Below are 18,789 nucleotides of genomic sequence, written 5' to 3'. Positions count from 1 at the left end.
TGTGAGGGCTTACGTCACAAAAGCACCAATAATGTAGTTGGTGCAAACTAAGTGCTCAGTGACGCATGCAATGACGTCACAAGAAGGGTAAGGATGGGATTTGTCCATCAAACCCAACCATTATAAATAGAGTATTAAGTCATTTGTTAGAGCCATCAGAAATCAGAAAGCAGGAAGCTTAGAGTACTCACAGGCCAGGAGGGCAAAGAGGAAGTAGCTGAGGCGATTCTGGAATCTGATCCATTAGAAAAATAATTCTAAGAAAACTCCCCTCTGGAGTTAATTTGTAAAATCTCCCCTCTGGAGAAAAACACCTAGTGTAAAATAACATTAAATAAAAGTTCATCTCCAGAAAGGTACATCTTCATCTTAATCTTTTTATATTATGAATTACTTAGAAAATTTGGAAATAACTGAAGAATCTGATTATTATAAAATAACTGCTTTACTTGATAGTGAAAAACAAGCTATTTTAAAATCAGAACTAGATCTCAAAGCAAATGAGAATTTTAAACAAAGCCTTTTAAAAGAAATTTTTAATAGAAAAAACATAATATATTATGGAAAAATGCAATTTGAAGCACCTGTAAAAATAGAATCTGCTAATGGAGAACTTGAAATAGCTCTAATAGATGAAGAACAAATAAACGAACAAATAAAGAAAATTAAAGATCAACAAAGAAGATCTAAGATCGGATGGATTCATATTAGTACTATCCAAGTTTTAGTAAAATCAACATATATGAAAGGAATTAATTCACCAATAAGTTTAGCAATCTGTGATAAAAGAATTATTGATCCCACAGATCAAATAATTGGAATTATTCATGGAAATTTGGCAAATGTAAATGTTAAATTTAATACCCATATTGGATATGCTATCCCATTATCTACAAAGAATTTTGATAGATCCATAAGCTTAGCTTATAAATTTCATAGACAAAGTTTAATGGAACAAAATGACGAACCTTTTTCAATTACATATGCAATAAACTATGCTTTAACCAATAGTCATCATAGTATAGAATTTAAAAACAAAGAAGGAATTTACATTGATGATTTATTCCAGAAGGTTGTTAAAACTGAAACACCAAGTCGCAAACCTATTGAAAAACCAGTTTTATTATTAAGGGAACCATCAAGAAAATCGTGTTCCTCTAGTTTTCGAATAAGAGAATCTAAAATCAATAGTCCTTTAAGTTTATCCCATTTAAAAGAAGATGAAAAAGATTCTGAAATAAGAGTTTTGACAAAAAAGATTGAAACACTAAACGAAACCTTAAAAAATAAGCTATGACAATAAATAAAGAAGAAATATATGTGTCTTATCAAAATAAGAAACAAGAACTCTTTGAAAGAGAAAATCATTTGAAATATTTAAGGTTTTCTGAAATAAATCAAAGAGCTTTCAAAGCTTTAGCATTATCTTATAACAATCTGAAAAAAGAAGTCGAAGAATTAGAAAAAATAATAGAATCTTTAGAAAATAACAATGAAGCTATGGCAGAAGATGCGGAAATTTTAATATGAAAAATTTTCAAAAAAGTCTTATTTCTTTAAAAACAATTAAAAGAAATATGAAAACAAGAATAATGGCTATAGCTATAAAAATAAGAAATTTGGCAACTGAATCTTCGGATTTAGAAGCAGAAATCAAAAAGGTAAATAAGAAAATAATCAGAACAAGAAAATTAATACAACGTTTTAAAACTAAAAAATCAGTCAAAAGTTTAAAAGAAAATATTAAGAATAAACAGATTTATCGTGCTCGTAGATTGCATTATCTTCATATACAAAATATGATTGCATTACAAGCTTTTGAATCAAGAATACATGTTCAAAATATTCAAGTAGTGCAACCTCTACAGGTTGAACCCCTAGAACAAGAACAAATTGAATCTGAACAAGAATTACAAGTACCTTTATCACTTTTACAAAATCCTATAATCTAAAAAGCATATAAAATTCCTGGTTTAGCAAATCAAACGTTACAAGATTTAAAAAATGATTTAGATCTTCAAAAAAGTCAAAAAAGATATTATGAAGTAAGATTACAGAATAGTAACATTTACACAAGAAATAGAGAAGAAGTAGAACAATTCTGTAAAAATTGTATAGAATGCATAACAAAAGAAATAGAAAAGTTGTTAAAAGAAATAGAAGATTTTAATAATGCAAACCCAACTCAAGAAAGATATTTCAAAAATTGGAAAAATTGGTATCAGAGCCAAGTTAACGATTAAGGGTAACACTTTCTCTTTAGGCAACACTTTTAGTAATATGCCTTCAAATTCCAAATGGCAACAACTAATTGGTAATCCTATTTGTGGTCACCATAGCCACCACAAAACATGGCCACCACAGAAGTCACCTATATATATATATATATATATATATATCCCGACCAGCACTACGGGCGGGTCGTGTAATTAATCCATTTTATTATATTTATGTATAATTTATTTAAAAAATTAATATATATTAAAAGAATTATATTTTCAGATGATATTTATTTAAAAAATAGATGAATTTATTATTATATAAAAATAAAATAAACTAATCAATTATTCTGATAATTTTTTTATACACGTTAATAGATTATACCTTTTAAGTATTTATATATTATAAAATTTGGAAGCTTTACTCTTTATTAAAAGATGTAAACATATTAAAAATTAAAGAAATAAGTGAGCATATAATTTAGATTCTCATAGCTTACAAGCTATTTTTTATGGATTTATATTAAATTTTCTGTTTTTTAGTGTTTATTTTTTTTATTTTTTAATAAAAAAAGATATTAAATAAGATATCAGTAAAAGTCATTGAAAGAAAAAGTAAAGAGAGTTATCAAGAAAAAGTCAGAAAATTATGTCAAACTCTTTTATTTTTATTTTTGTTTTGTACACATAATTTTAAGAAGATTCTCTTGCAAAATTGGTGAGTACTTAGTGGTTAAAAGTCTAGGGAATGAACTTAGCTAAATCTAGCTTGAGTAAAAACTAGGTTTGTATCATATAGGATTTGGTTAAATCCTAAGAAAATTGGTGATTGTAATCTTTAAGAAAAATAGTAAAAATTTTATCACTTGATGTTAATTAGTGGCTAAGAGAAGGGAGTTGAATCTTAGCCACTTTTCTTGATATTACTTTCTGCCTTTTTAAAATAGCTTCAGGAGATATTTCTACTTTTTGTCTCATAACTAGTCAAGAGATATTTTCATTTTGTCTCGTAACCAATTAGGAGATATTTTTCAATTTTGTCTCCAATCGCAACAGAAACAGAATAGGAGTAGAAGAGAAAGAGAGAATCACACCCAGAAATATCATGGTTCAGCTGCTAAGTGCAATGCAGCCTACATCCAGACTCCATCACAACAATGACAGAATTTCACTATAATCATCAGATTACATACACCAATTCTTCCCTAGGAACTACCCATTCCTATCTGGGACAAGTCCAGATTCTATCTCCCAAAACTAAACTTGACTTGGACATCTACCAAGCTTTCAATTGCAACGTGTCAACCCAACTTGCAAGGAAATCCTCACAGGATCATGAAACACAACATACAAATGTATAAAGGAACTCTTAGACATCTATGGCTTTTTCTTTAATTATGTTTTCTCTGCCTTTTTTTCTCTCACTGCTTTTTCTTACAAACCTCACTCTATTTGTCTTTTACCATGAGACTCAGACAGACAAAACTAAAGAAAAGAATACAAAATAAAACCCATTGAAGGAGAAGAACTCTGTTAGCTTAGGGTAGTTATGAGAATTCTGTGCTTTCTCTCCTTAATCTCAACCCTTTGCCGTTCACCCTTATTATAGAAGGGGAAGATTCCAAGGTTGAAACCGGTTCAACCAAGTTACCTACACAGATTCGGTTCGGACAGAGAGAAGAGAGAAAGGGAAAACTAAAATCAAACCAACATGCATGTACCTCTCTCAACCCTTCTCATCAAGCTTCTTCAATCTGAGCCTTCCATCTTGACTTTGGCCCCAAGAATGAATTCTAAACCTTGATGAACCTCTGATCCTTTACATCTCCAACCTTTTTATATTTGCTTCTTCGTCTTCGTAGCTCCAGTGGCTACCTTTTCTCTTGGATGAACAAAAATGGAAATGAGCTTTAGCCACAGAGATCTTCCTTTCTGACCGAGACCGATCCTTTCTACTCTTGGCATAAAGATCTTGAAGCTTCTTCTTGAAATCTTGCCTTCAATGACAAAGATCTTAGCCACACCATGCTTCAGATCTTTCTTTGGCAAAGGCCATCATCAACCTAGCCCTTTTCTTCTTCATAGCTTCACTGTCTTCTGTACTTCTCTTTTCTCTGATAACTTGTTCACCCTTCCTTCTTGGGTGAAGTGACAACCGAAACAACAAAGAGGGAGAAGAGAGAGAAGAAATAAATCATTTAATGTGAAATTAAATGAAATTAAAATGTGGACTTCGGTTACCAATGGGAGCAATTAATCAAATTGAATTTTGTGTTCTAGTAACCAATGCATGCAATCAATTTAATTAAAATTTGAATTTAATAACCTATGAAAGTAGGTAACCGAATAGAGCATGCTTCATTTCCTTTCTCTCTTCTTTAATTTCGGACCAATGACTTTGTTGGTCTCTTAACAAAATTGTTTTAGGCTGCACATTGGTTTTCTGGCCCAATTAGCCTTGCTCTTTCTTTAAATAATTCAGCCATATTGCATGGAATATTTTTGCACAAGGGCTGATCACAATTTTATCACATTGGACTTATATTACCTTTTAGCCCAAAATTAATTATGTACACTAACAAACACATTAGCCAAACACTTTGAAGCAAATATGTTGCTAAATATATGTTGTAATCATAATCAAGGCTTCTAGTGTTTATCTTTAAAAATAGGGGTAAGTACGATTTTGGTCCCTTAAGTTTAGTGCCAGAATCGAATTCGTTCCTCTTGTTATTTTGCCATTAAAATCGTCCTTAATGTTGCATTTGTATTTAACTTTCGTCCTTTGTAATTAAAATTTTTTTTTAATGACAATTCTACCCTTCCCCTTTCCCCCCACCCCCACTGTCCCCTCCCCCTTCCCCCTTCCCCCCACCCCCACTGTCCCCTCCCCCTCCCCGTCTCCCGTCTCCCCTTTTCCCTTCCCCCTCCTCGCCTCCCATTCCCCCTTCCCCCCACCTCCACTGTCCCCTTCCCCCTCCCCACCCCCACCCCACGCGTCCCCTCCCCCTCCCCCTCCCCACCCCTACTGTCCCCTCCCCGTCCCCATTGTCCCCTCCCCCCACCCCCACCCCACGCGTCCCCTCCTCCTCCCCCTCCCCGTCTCCACTGTCCCCTTCCCCTTCCCCACCCCCACTATCCCCTCCCCCTCCCCGTCTCCTGTCTCCCCTTTTCCCTTCCCCCTCCCCGCCTCCCATTCCCCCTTCCCCCCACCCCCACTGTCCCCTCCCCCCACCCCCACCCCACGCGTCCCCTCCCCCTCCCCCTCCCCGTCTCCACTGTCCCCTTCCCCTTCCCCACCCCCACTGTCCTCTCCCCCTCCCCCTCCCCGTCTCCACTGTCCCCTTCCCCCTCCCCACCCCCACTGTCCCCTCCCCCCCACCCCCACCCCAACGCGTCCCCTTCCCCCCCCCCCTCCACCCCCACCCCCACGCGTCCCCTCCCCCTCCCCGTCTCCCCTTTCCCCTTCCCGTCTCCCCTTCCCTCCACCCCAAACAGAAACAGAAATAGAAAAATAGAGAAACAGAAATTCAAGAGAAACAGAAACAGAAACAGAAGTCACGGCGACGACGAGGTCACGGCGGCGACGACGGAGGCTCCTCGGCGCCGTCCCCCTCCCCCTCCCTCCCCCTCCCCTTTGTATACCCTTTTCTTTCCCCACCCCCCCCCCACCCAACGCGTTTTCTTCCCCTCCCCAAACACTGCGTTTTCGTTTTTTTTTTTATTTTATATTTTTTTTATTAAAATAGGAATAGGGGTAGTTTAGGAATAAAACAAAAAATTTTATTAAAAAGGACGATTTTAATACAAAAAAAAAACATTAAGGACGATTTTAATGGCAAAATAACAAGAGGGACGAATTCGATTCTGGCACTAAACTTAAGGGACCAAAATCGTACTTACCCCTTAAAAATATGTTGCTAAAAAACTTCTTGCAAAATATGAAACAGAGTTGGTCAGAGTACATTCAGAGTACATATCAACAAATGATCAAGACTCAACATACTGCTTAAAGCAACATAAAGCAAAACAGAAAAAAATTCTGCCAACAAAGCAATTAGAACATATAGCCAGCAATAAAACACAATGTTCATCCACCAAAACAGAGCATCAAAATGATAGCATGAAACAATAATCCAAAGGGCTAGCACAAGAATTGGCAGTCCCAATTCTATTTTTAATTCAGCCCTTTAATTTTTCTCTCCCTTTTGTCATCAAGGAGGGAACCTACAAAACAGAAAGAACAGCAATGCCATGCATAATATTGATAGTAAAATATAGACAGAGTATCAAAGTTACTGAGTACAGTTATCCAAACATAAAACAGTTCTTGTGAAACTAAATCCAAAAAGGACAGCAAAAGAGAAATTGTCCAAGAACATAAGCAGCGGTGAGCAAATCATTCAGGTATCAGAAATATTGATATCAAAATCAAGATGACGTCTTCTCCTTCAGAATGAGCCATGTCCTTCTCCAAGCTCTTAATCAACAGATTAACCCTTTCATGGCATTTGGTCCAAGGCTTCTGATTTTCATATGCTTGCTTTCGAGCCTCTTTGTAGGTCTTGACCATCATACTAGACATATTGGAGAACTCATTCAGAATATCCTTGATAGTTTCAGAAATCTTAGAAGATTCAAGAGGAAGACTGTCACTTTCACTATCAGAAAGCATTGATGTCATTGAACTTTTGCCCTTTTTACCTTTCACAGAATCGGGAACACCGCCTCCTTTAATGGTGAAAACCCTGTTCTCAACTGGTTCATTGCTCAAATCCACATTAAAATATTCAAAGATGCAAGTCAGAAAAATTTCATATGGCAGATTTACTTTCTTATCACTGTAGACATAGTCCTACATGTATCTCACCATGAGATATGCAAATGAAATGGATGCAGAATTAAGAATAGCAAACAAGACAAGAGTATCACAAACAGTAACACGCTGATAAAAACCACTTATGAGGCATCAAAATATGATTAATGATACGATGAAACAGCTTCCTGCCTTGATGTCGCCCTTGCATGGGTTCCCTTACGTGCCATGGATTCTGTTGAGTGAGAGGAAGGTGAAGAGGACATGTTGGGGTAAATGTGAATGTGAGTGTAGGTTTGAGAAACTTTGGGAGATGGAGGATTTTTGACAATAGGATTTTTGGCAAGCTTCTTTCTTATGATGGAAGGAAGTGAAGTGGAGAGGGAGAAGTTGAAGAGAGGCCAAAGAAAGTAGAGGGTCGAAAGAGGTTAGTCCACAATAAATGCTTAGTGGGAAAAAAACATTTAAAGTAATGAGAATTTAATGGAAACGGTTTTTAATCAAGGAAATTAAAAAAACAAAAAGGAAACTGAAAAGTGGGAGAATATATGGAGAAAGATTTGATTTGACAAAAACTCCCTTTTTGAAGATATGATGTTAAAACCTTCCTAAAATTATTAAAAATAGTTTATTAAAAAGAAACATGATGCCAAAAAAAAAAAATTAATGAGCCAGTATCATGGAATGGGCTTAAAGGAGGATGGTTGGGCTTGAGTCCAAGGCACCAAAGTTCAGTCTCCCCCTGTTTAATAGCTTGTTCATCATATGCCCAAATTTGTCTCCCTGCTGCCTACGAGACAAAAACAAACAGAAGCATGAAAATCACATTTTTTCAACAAAACTCAAATCCATCAATTCCCAAACTGTTCCTTAATGAAAAAACCTATCTTCACACAGAGGTTTAGTGAAGATGTCAGCAATTTGCTCTTCGAATTTCACAAATTGGATATCAATAGTACCTTTTTGCACATGTTCCCTAATAAAATGATATCTTACTTCAATGTGCTTAGTTCTATAGTGCAATACAGGATTCTTAGAAATGTTTATAGCACTCATATTATCACAAAACAAAGGTACACTATCGATTTTCAATTTGTAATCCTCTAATTGAGTTTTTAACCAAATTAATTGTGAGCAACAAGCTGTGGCAGATATATATTAAGCTTTAGCAGTGGACAGTGCAACGGTGACTTGTTTCTTGCTTGACCACATGTTGAGTGAGCTTTCAAGGAAGCAACACATTTCAAAAGTGCTTCTTCTATCCACTTGGTCACCCGCATAATCTGCATCACAAAAATCTACTGCACAAAATTCATTAGATTTAGGATACCACAAGCCAATATCACATGTGCCTTTAATGTATCTAATGATTCTTTTAACGGCCGAAAGATGGGATTCTTTTAGGTGAGATTAAAACCGTGAGCATACATCCACACTTTGAACAATATCCGGTCTAGAGGAAGTAAGATACATGAGGGATCCTATCATTCCTCTATATTTTGTTTCATCTACATCTTTCCCATTTTCATCATTGTCAAGTTTAGAGTTTGGATGCATAGGAGTTTCCATTGGTTTGGAATTTTCAAGACCAAATTTCTTGATTAATTCTTTGGCATATTTTCCTTGGTGAATAAAGATACCACTAGGAGTTTGTTTAATTTGAAGACCAAGAAAGAAGGTTAATTCACCCATTAAACTCATTTCAAACTCACTAGTCATAAGTTTTCCAAACTCTTCACACAAGGCTTCATTGGCCGAACCAAACACAATGTCATCCACATAAACTTGAACAAGTAAGATATCATCATTAGATTCTTTTATAAATAAAGTAGTATCGGTGGTACCCCTATGAAAATTATTTTCCAACAAGAAGGCACTAAGCCTTTCATACCAAGCTCTTGGAGCTTGCCTAAGGCCATAAATAGCCTTAGATAGTTTAAAAACATGATTTGGAAATTCCTTGCTTTCAAAATCGGGGGGTTGAGCCACAAATACTTCCCTATCTATAAAACCATTAAGGAAAGCACATTTGACATCCATTTGGAACATCTTAAAACCCTTGTGGGCAGCATAGGCAAGAAGCAACCTAATTGCTTCCATTCTTGATGCCCGTCGGTATTCCTCGAAGCTGATCGCACAGTTGAGCAAGTTGAATGCTTTGGCGTTGAACTCTACTTTCTTTCTGTCTTCCTCATTCCAATCGGCTTCACCTTTAAGAGTAACCACACCATCAGCTCCTGTAATAGTTGGAAATTGTGCACCTTCCAGGATTATCTTCCAGTCTGTAGTCTACAGATTGAACAAATATCTTCATTCTTTTTTTTTTCAGTAACTGTAGTTCTTTCTATTGAAGAATAGGAGTCTATTGCTTGACTGCCCTTTTGTCAGAGTATAGGCAACCAAATTTGAACCACTGTTAGCCGCCATCAGGATCTTTTCTCCAAGCTGCAAAGCTCTGATATCACTTGATAGTAATCAGTAGCTAAAAGAAGGAGGGGTTGAATCTTAACCTTTTTTTCTTGATATTACTTTCTGCCTTTTTAAACTAGCTTTAGGAGATATTTCTACTTTTTGTCTCATAACTAATCAAGAGACATTTTTATTTTGTCTCGTAACCGGTTAGGAGATATTTTCAATTTTGTCTCCAATCGCAACAGAAACAGAATATGAGTAGAAAAGAAAGAAAGAATCACACCCAGAAATATCCTGGTTCAGCTGCTAAGTGCAATGCAGTCTACATCCAGTCTTCATCACAACAGTGACGGAATTTCACTATAATCATCAGATTACATACACCAATTCTTCCCTAGGAACTACCTATTCCTATCTAGGACAAGTCTAGGTTCTATCCCCAAAATTGAACTTGACTTGGATACCTACCAAGCTTTCAACTGCAAAGTGCTAACTCGACTTGCAAGGGAATCCCCACAGGATCATGAAACACAACATACAGATGTACAAAGGAACTCTTAGACATCTATGGCTTTATCTTTAATTTTTTTCTCTTTGTCTTTTTCCTCTCACTGGCTTTTCCTTACAAACTTCACTCTGTTTGCCTTTTACCATAAGACTCAGACAGACAAAACTAAAGAAAAGAATACAAAATAAAACCCATTGAAGGAGAAAAACTCTGTTAGCTTAGGGTATCTATGAGAACTCTGTGTTTTCTCTCCTTGATCTCAACCCTTGGCCATTCACCCTTATTATAGAAGGGGAAGCTTTCAAGGTTGAAACCGGTTCAACCAAGCCGCCTACATCTTCTCTAACTCACAAGCAAATTCGGTTCGGACAGAGAGAAGAGAAAGAAGAAAAACTAAAATCAAACCAACATGCATGTACCTCTCTCAATCCTTCTCATCAAGCTTCTTCAATCTGAGCCTTCCATCTTGACTTTGGCCCCAAGAATAAATTCTAACCCTTGATAAACCCCTGATCCTTGACAGCTCCAACATTTTCATATTTTCTTCTTCCTCTTTGTAGCTCCAGTGGCTACCTTCTCTTTTGGATGAACAAAAATAGGAATGAACTTTAGCCACAGAGATCTTCCTCTTTGACTGAGATCGATCCTTTCTACTCTTGGCATAAAGATCTTGAAGCTTCTTCTTGAAATCTTGCCTTCAATGACAAAGATCTTAGCCACACCATGTTTTGGATCTTCCTTTGGCAAAGGTCATCATCAACCTATCCCTTTTCTTCTTCATAGCTTCACTATTTTCTGTACTTCTCTTTTCTCTGATAACTTGTTCACCCGTCTTTCCTGGGTGAAGTGACAACCAAAACAATAAAGAGAGAGATGAGAGAGAAGAAACAAAGCATTTAATGTGAAATAAAATGAAATTAAAATGTGGACTTCGGTTACCAATGGAGCAATTAATCAAATTAAATTTTGTGTTCCAATAACCAATGCATGCAATCAATTTAATTAAAATTTGAATTCCATAACCATGGAAGTAGGTAACCGAATAGAGCATGCTTCATTTCCTTTCTCTCTTCTTTAATTTTAGACCAAAGACTTTGTTGGTCTCTTAACAAAATTGTTTTGGGTTGCACATTGATTTCCTGGCCCAATTAGCCTTGCTCTTTCTTTAAATAATTCATCCACATTGTAAGGAATATTTTTGCACAAAGGCTGATCACAATTTCATCACATTGGGCTTATATTGCCTTTTAGCCCAAAATTAATTCTGCACACTAACAAACACATTAGCCAAACACTTTGAAGCAAATATTGAAATGATAATTAGCTAAAATTAATAATTTTAATAATGTTTGATTATCACAATAATTCAAGTTTTCCAAACTCATCATCACTGTTGTGGTAGAGACTAAATGTAGGTCACATTAAACATAGTAACTGAATCAGAATACATGGCTATGTGATTCTCTCTTCTCTATTTTTTTGTTGTCTATTGATATGAGACAAAAAAAATTTATCTCCTACTTTACTAATATCAGAGAAGTCACAGCAACCAAAAGTAAAGAATTTACTTTGTTCTTGATCAATTATGAAATTAAAATTGTCTCCTAAAATATCAACTTGATAGACTCACTAACAAATAAGTTTCATATCCAGTTCGAAGTCAAATTGAACAAATTTTAAAAGGTGACCATAAATTCAACCTCCTTTTTCTAAATCATTAACATACCTATAATTATTATTATTATTATTGAGCTGTATTTTATTATTGTAACTATTTGTGTTTTCTAGCTATTCATTGTAACTATGTCCTAGCTTTATTATTATTATTATTATTATTATTATTATTTACAAGGAAAAATGTGAGATACTTATTCAAATCCAGCAGGATAGAGTAAATATTTATGACCATACATTCTGGGGAAGAGAATTGCATAGTTGCCATTTAAGGGGCACCGTGTAAACCACCTTATTGTTTTTGATGCAGCAATATTTCATACAGCCAAAAAGATTGAATGCGCAAAAATTACGTAGTTAATTTCACCTTATATCTATATATTAGTGACATTTTATGTGTATTTGGACATTCTTTCTAATCTACTAGACAAAAATATAGAAATAATAGTCTTTATACTTTAATCAAATTTTTAATTAAATCTTTATAATTTAAAAATTTGTAATTAATTTTTTATAATAGATTAAATCTTTTAATTATGTCATTCCTAACTATTTTTTGGTTAAAATTGCAATTATTTTTTTGAAATATTTATTTTTATGTTTGATATAAGATGAACTATAAAATACTTTTATATTTTAGCTAGAATTATTTTGATTTTTTGAAAATAAATAACTAATAAAGTTCTAATTATAAATTTTTCTTTAATGTAAAAATTGAATTACAAACTTTTAAATTATAAAGACTTAATAAAAAATTTGGTAAACTATAAGAGCTAACAAACTAATTAAATCACAAACTCATTTTTTATTTTGGAAATAGGGACAAAAAAAATATAAAATTAAGGTTTTGGTTTTTAAATTTTGTAAAAGAAACAATGAAAAAATAAAATAAAAAATATATTTTTTCATAAAATTTAAAAATATAGAATGTTGAAAGAAAATATTTTCCAAACTAAATATGCCATAATATTTTCTGTATTTTGTAGAAGTGGTTATAGAAAATATCTATTTTTTTTTTTTCTATTTATTGTCTCTCCATCTTTATAACAGAGATTTTTATCTCAGAATAATAATGAATCTAAAATTACGAACACATATTAAGACTTTACCTCCATCAATATCATGAATTCCACGAGCCTCTACAATTGCCTTATTCAAAATAACTATGAATACAAAATGTAAGAGACATGAGATAGTAGAAACCAAAGCTTTTCGTTTTTAACCATCATGTTGATCGGACGCAATTTCTTCTCTTTGTAAACATTTGATATTTATAATTTGGTCATTCCATTATTTCAATGTAACTGTCCAGCATATTTTAAACAATACGGATGCTTGTTTTTTCTTTTTGATACAAATAGTTTATGAGAATTTTATGGAATAATTAAGTAATGTTATTATAATGCATGCATATATAGTTGGAGCTCGTCAGTTATGTCAGCTATTATAACTTATTATCGTTTTGTTTGTTAGCTAATTATAATTTTAATTAGTATGATACCAAACATAATTTAACGATTAAGTAATTGTTTGGGGTTATTATATTTGGTATGTTGAAAAACTGGATTTGGGTTGGAAGTATGTATGATGGAACTATGAGTGAGTACTTTATGTTTTAACAAAATATGTATCATGAAGGTCCAGTTTGAATTATTGATTTTGGCAGTAGTAACCATTTTATCAGAATTCGTCCACCAAAGAAGTTAATCTCTGAGCATATGAGAAAGATTCTAGAAGAGGAAGTTGTCAAAAAATGCTGAATTGTCCTCTGTACTTTGATTAAGTGGTTCATGCACAAGGGCCAGAGTAAGAGAAAGTTAGCATTTCCTATATTCTGAGATCAAATTGGGTCAAAGTTGCAAAGGCTAACAATTTAGAAAAGGATGATGTTGTTCAAATTTGGTCATTCCAGTTGAAGAGAAATTATGTAGGGCAATTGTCAAGCTTTGATTTATTGTTTAATTCTGTTTTTCTTTAATCAATTTTCGTGTAATTTGCTAATTGCGGTAACTGTGTGGATAGATCCCTAATGAACTTTGTTAGTTTTTTCTTCTTTTTGGCTGAAATTGTATAAAATTAAAATTATATTTATTATAGTTGAAAGAATCAGTGACATTTTTTATGTTTTCTTTTAATTCTAAAGTTTATTTGTTTTACATTTTAAATATGAAGCGTCAAGCCTATTTACAATGCAATTTATAGTAACTAGTCAACACTGTGGAAGGGTGTTGATTATAAAACTATAGAAATTAATAATTAGAGAGTATTGGCCTCGAGGAAGATTAAATGTTGAGTGAATTCAATGGAACCTTCTTGAAACCTTCTTGAAAGAACTGAAATTTGGACCAGGTGATGGAAAGCTTCATTATTATCTTTACAACTATCGGATAAGGACTGGGTTGAAGCCATCAGAACTTGGCCTTGTGCTTCTGTAGCTTAAAGTTTTTAGAAAATTTATTGCAATTTATGGATTTTGAATTGCAATGGTTTTGCTGATAGACTTTGTATCGTGGTTGCACATGATGCTAGACTTCAAATTTTATACCGAGTTATGTCTTTGTGAGCGGCAGGGACCTATCTGCTTCAGTCTATATTTGTTTCCCTGCCTTTGCTCAACTGATTTATTTTCTTTTTTACTTTCCAATTGTCATGACAGGTTTATTGTCTTAGTTGGCTATGAATATTTAAATAACAGATTAAATATGCTTTAGGTGTATGCAAATATTTCTTGTTTTTTACATCAAGTCTCAGTAGTTTTGATAATAAAATTTGAATATCCTCAATCCAAATCCATATCATGGCTTGTAATTAAAAGCCAGACGTAATGGATAATTCGATCTGGATACTGTGATTAGCACTTGCTGGATGAAACAGCATTATGTGGTTTATTTATATAGGTGGTGTGACTCTATCAATGCTTATGCTAATTTATTGTCAGGTGCAGAAACAATTGCCTTTGCATATGGTTACATTTTCAAAATAGTTTCTTTGGATCAAGTAAAGTGACACTAAAATAATTAGGATTTCATAATTAAAATTGTGCACTTTTTCCTCTGGATCAATTAATATACTTGCTTATATTACAAGTAACTGCACATTTTTCTTCTTTTGTGCATAATTTATTGATCCCTCTCTCCAAAGGGCCAATGTTGGTATTCTTCCCTCTCTTTCAAATTTTGATGTTGCTTCTGAACCTTCAACTATATAGTTTCCGAATTTGAACATTGCTTGAGTTGGTACCATTCTGCCTCTATAGAAGACTGTAATGTTGCATTCTTGCTGTATCCAATCCTCGTCATTGGGAGACTCCTTGCTGCATTCTAATTGACGCAGTGTTGCTTTTATCAAAACTTTCTTTTTGCTGAAACACAATACACAGATAATACAGAATGATAATTTACTTCAATCCAATGTTTGTCAATGATAATTAACTTCTAAATTCAACAGACATTTTAGAGTGAAAAAAAGAATGAAACTCAAAAGCTTGGAATTGGAAGCTGAAGGCAGCCCAAAAAGCTGTTACAGCCCTGTTAAGAAGAATTAAGAAAAGAATTTGGAACAATTTGGAATATCTTCACATAAGTATCCTGCAGCACATATATTACAGCCCTGTTAAGAAGAATTAAGAAAAGAAAAATACAAAAGGACATAAATATAAGTACTTTCATGTATTTATGACAGAAAAAACTATATAAGAGGATGAAGCTTTCTGTATGTATTCATAAAGTTCTGTTTCAGTTTGCACTCAAAAGATTTCTCACAAACACAAAGGATAAGTATATTCAATATAGCACTATGCTGTAACACACAAAATTGAATAGAAACGCCATAACGCAACTAACCTATAGCGGCCATAACAGAATTACCTAACTCAGCCTAATCATTCCTTATTACTAAAATGCAAAAGTACCTGCTACCACAATATTTGCCATATACACTTCATATTTTTAACATAGTAATTGTTGTTACCATAACCACTGCGACTGCATCAATGCAGCAATTGAAGCCATGTCAACCAATTTTTCCAACAAGTTTCCGCAATTACTTTAATATCCGCCAATTTTTCAGTAATCCACAAAATGCAGTCATTACAAGCCATATATACTCAATTATTATTATTATTATTATTATTATTATTATTTAGCTGTATTTTTTTAAGAGACATGATTCTCCTCCTAAAACCAATGGTCAATTAAAAGGGGAAAAATATGAGTTACTCAAAACGACCATGTATTGTTCAAAAACTCTAATTTCAGTGACAATTGATGTCTCTGCTATCATCAACCGTGGAGTATATATGATTTTGAACCTTTGTGTATAAATCTTTCACCTATTGACAAACACGATTGTTTAGCTTCACCTATTGTTGTTCAAAAAACTCTAATATCAGATTTTATTGAGTTTAAATTACATTCCAACCCTTGAATTTGTTCCCCAGTTAACTATTGTTCGTTGAATTACGGAATTAATCATTTTCTTTTCACCTAAGTTCACAGGGTTTACCAAGATGCATGAGATGGCAAAAATCAGAGTCAGCATGAACGCCCAGTTAAAATACATTTATATATATAAAAGAAAAAAAAGAAGGGTCATGTTAAATGGCCCTCTTTCATTGTTAGCTTTTATGAACAATTCCTGCATTCCGAATCTTCAAGAGGATTAATTTAAAACAAACCATTTACATGATGGAAAAAATTAGCCACTTTTTTTTTCCTTTCATGAAATCACCAAAATCATATTTTGTTCTTGTCTAGTACATATTGTAATCAATATTTTCCATTCCTCAAAAAAAAGGTAGAAAAGGAACAGGAACAAAGGTTCTAAACGGGTTTCCACAATGGCAATAATAACAAACTACAAGAGCAACGATAATAGAAGATGCAGTTCACTTAATTGGCCAAAAAAACGAATCAAATTCTGTTTTCTTTTCCTTTGTTCTACAAAGATACACTATCTCTATGAAATCAATTTTAAACCTGAGATTTGATTTTCTTTTTTTTTTTCTTCTCACTATTTGATTTAATTTATCTTATTTGTAATCTTTTCAAATCTTGAAATTAACTTATCTTTGAGGTCGCTCAGGGTTGTCACTCCTAGAATTACTCTGCAGGGCTGGAATTACAGTGAAGGACACACTGTATTTGAAGCTCTATGAGGATGTCGCAGAGAAATACTGTGAAATTGATCAACTGTGTATATATTACCATTAATAACGAATCAAATTGGCCAAAAAAAATTAGTTCTACAGAGATATACTATCTCTATGAAATCAATTTTAAATCTAAGATTTGATTATCTTTTTTTTTATCTTCTCATTATTTGATTTAATTTATCTTATTTGTAATCTTTTCAAATCTTGAAATTAACTTGCCTTTTTTAAAATCAGAAGATATTGATTGATTGAAAGATTTAATTTTAATTTGTCAAACAAATTAACATAATATAAGAAGAGGTGCTTGATTGAATGAAGTATACACATTAACGTTACTTTCCAAACTTGTGCCAAACTCACGTTCTCTTCAATCTTCATTGCTAAAGAAAAGAATGGAAACACAAAAAGCCAAACTACGCTGCCAATGGTTACAATGCAGACCACGTTCTTCATTCAACAAGAGGAATTCTGATGATTCTACAGTTGAAGTGCCATTCTCAAGCAAGAGGAAGGCAGCAAACGCCTTTGGTTACTGTCTTGAAGGGGCTAACGAGGAGCAGAAGAGGTTGATGAATATCAAGAAAACAAAGACAGACAGTTCTATTCAAAATAAACAGTTTGATTTCAACGATGATGAACTTGAAGTTGTTGATATTCTCTTTAACCTCCCCGAGAATTTCTTAGAGAGAGTTAATTTAGAGACTTCAAGCAGTGCTGCGAATTCAACCCTCAGTGCCGACCAAGAACAGGTTTCAAAGGAGTCTTCCAAGAAACCAGTCAACCAAGAAAGAAACATCCCCAGACCAGTCAACCAAAACCAAGAACCCTCTGAACTGCCACAAAATTTCAAGAACATGATAAGTGAGATGGGTGGCAGCAGGATTACTCTGCTTATCCAAAAAACTCTCTATCAGTCAGATTTGAATCCGCAACAAAACCGGCTTTCGATACCGTCACAGCAGGTCAAGGACAATGATTTCTTGCTTCCCACGGAACTAGAAATTTTGGAGGAGAAAAAGGGAATAAAAGTGAAATTGATCCAACCCTCACTGGAAATTACTGAGTTGACTTTGATTAAGTGGTTCATGCACAAGGGACCAGAATCAAAGAAAGTAAGCATTTCCTATATTCTGAGATCAAATTGGGTCAAAGTTGCAAAGACTAATAATCTAGAAAAGGATGACGTTGTACAAGTTTGGTCATTCCGAGTTGATGGGAAATTATGCATGGCAATTGTCAAGCTTTGATTTTTAATTCTATTTCTATGTAATCATTTTTAGCCTAATTTGCTAATTGCGGGAACTATGTCAGATAGATCCCAAATGAACTTTGTTAGTTTTTTCTTCTTTTTGGCTAGAATGGTTGATAAAATTGTCTTTATTACAGTTGGAAGAATCAATTACATATTTTCTATTTTCTTTTAATTCTAAAGTTTATTTGTTTTACATTTTCAATGTACTGTTATATATACACTCAAACTACATTGAATATAATGGGTGTGGTTTAAGTCTAGGATTATTGATCAATTCGATGGTTGAGGATCGGGAAAGGGTATGTGATTTCATGATTAATATGGGAGTTTCCTAAGTCAAACTATTTTGATAACATAAAGTGGTATTATTGAATTGAATTTTGTTTAGAATGTACGCACTAATGGTGCTCATGAAAATTGTAGTAGCAGTTTATATTTTGTTTAGCAGTGGTTAGGTCTATGTATAGCTAGCCTTAAGTAATACTCAAAAACTTGAACCAGAAGAAGAATAACAATAGAAGACAGATAACAATTCTGGTTTTTTTTTTCGTTGTAATTACAATATTTCCATGAAATCTATTTTAAATTTTTATTCGGAGATTTGATTTTTGTTTTCCTTTAAAATATGATTTTATGTACGTTATCTTTAATATTCTCAACTGTTGATATTAAATTGTCAATTTTTAAATTAGAAGATTAGATAGAACTGATTGATAGATAAATTTGAATTTAATTTCCTACTGCCTTTATATTTAG

The 18,789-nt window shown here is 33.6% G+C and overlaps 1 protein-coding gene across 1 annotated transcript; it reads left to right on the top strand.

The window, feature by feature from the left end:
- The first annotated feature begins 17,173 nt into the window (after window positions 1-17,173).
- On the top strand, window positions 17,174-18,028 carry LOC130963144 (B3 domain-containing protein At1g32030-like). The gene has a single exon (XM_057889292.1). It carries the CDS (start codon window positions 17,174-17,176, stop codon window positions 18,026-18,028), a length of 855 nt encoding a protein of 284 aa, XP_057745275.1.
- The last annotated feature ends 761 nt before the right edge of the window (window positions 18,029-18,789 follow it).

This window comes from Arachis stenosperma, chromosome 2, assembly GCF_014773155.1.
Source record: "Arachis stenosperma cultivar V10309 chromosome 2, arast.V10309.gnm1.PFL2, whole genome shotgun sequence".
In the NCBI taxonomy this organism is placed as follows: domain Eukaryota; kingdom Viridiplantae; phylum Streptophyta; class Magnoliopsida; order Fabales; family Fabaceae; genus Arachis; species Arachis stenosperma.
This window is presented reverse-complemented; position numbering and strand designations above follow the sequence as displayed.

Coding starts and splice junctions, on each gene's coding strand:
- LOC130963144 (XM_057889292.1), top strand. CDS start 17,174: ATGGAAACACAAAAAGCCAAACTACGCTGCCAATGGTTACAATGCAGA.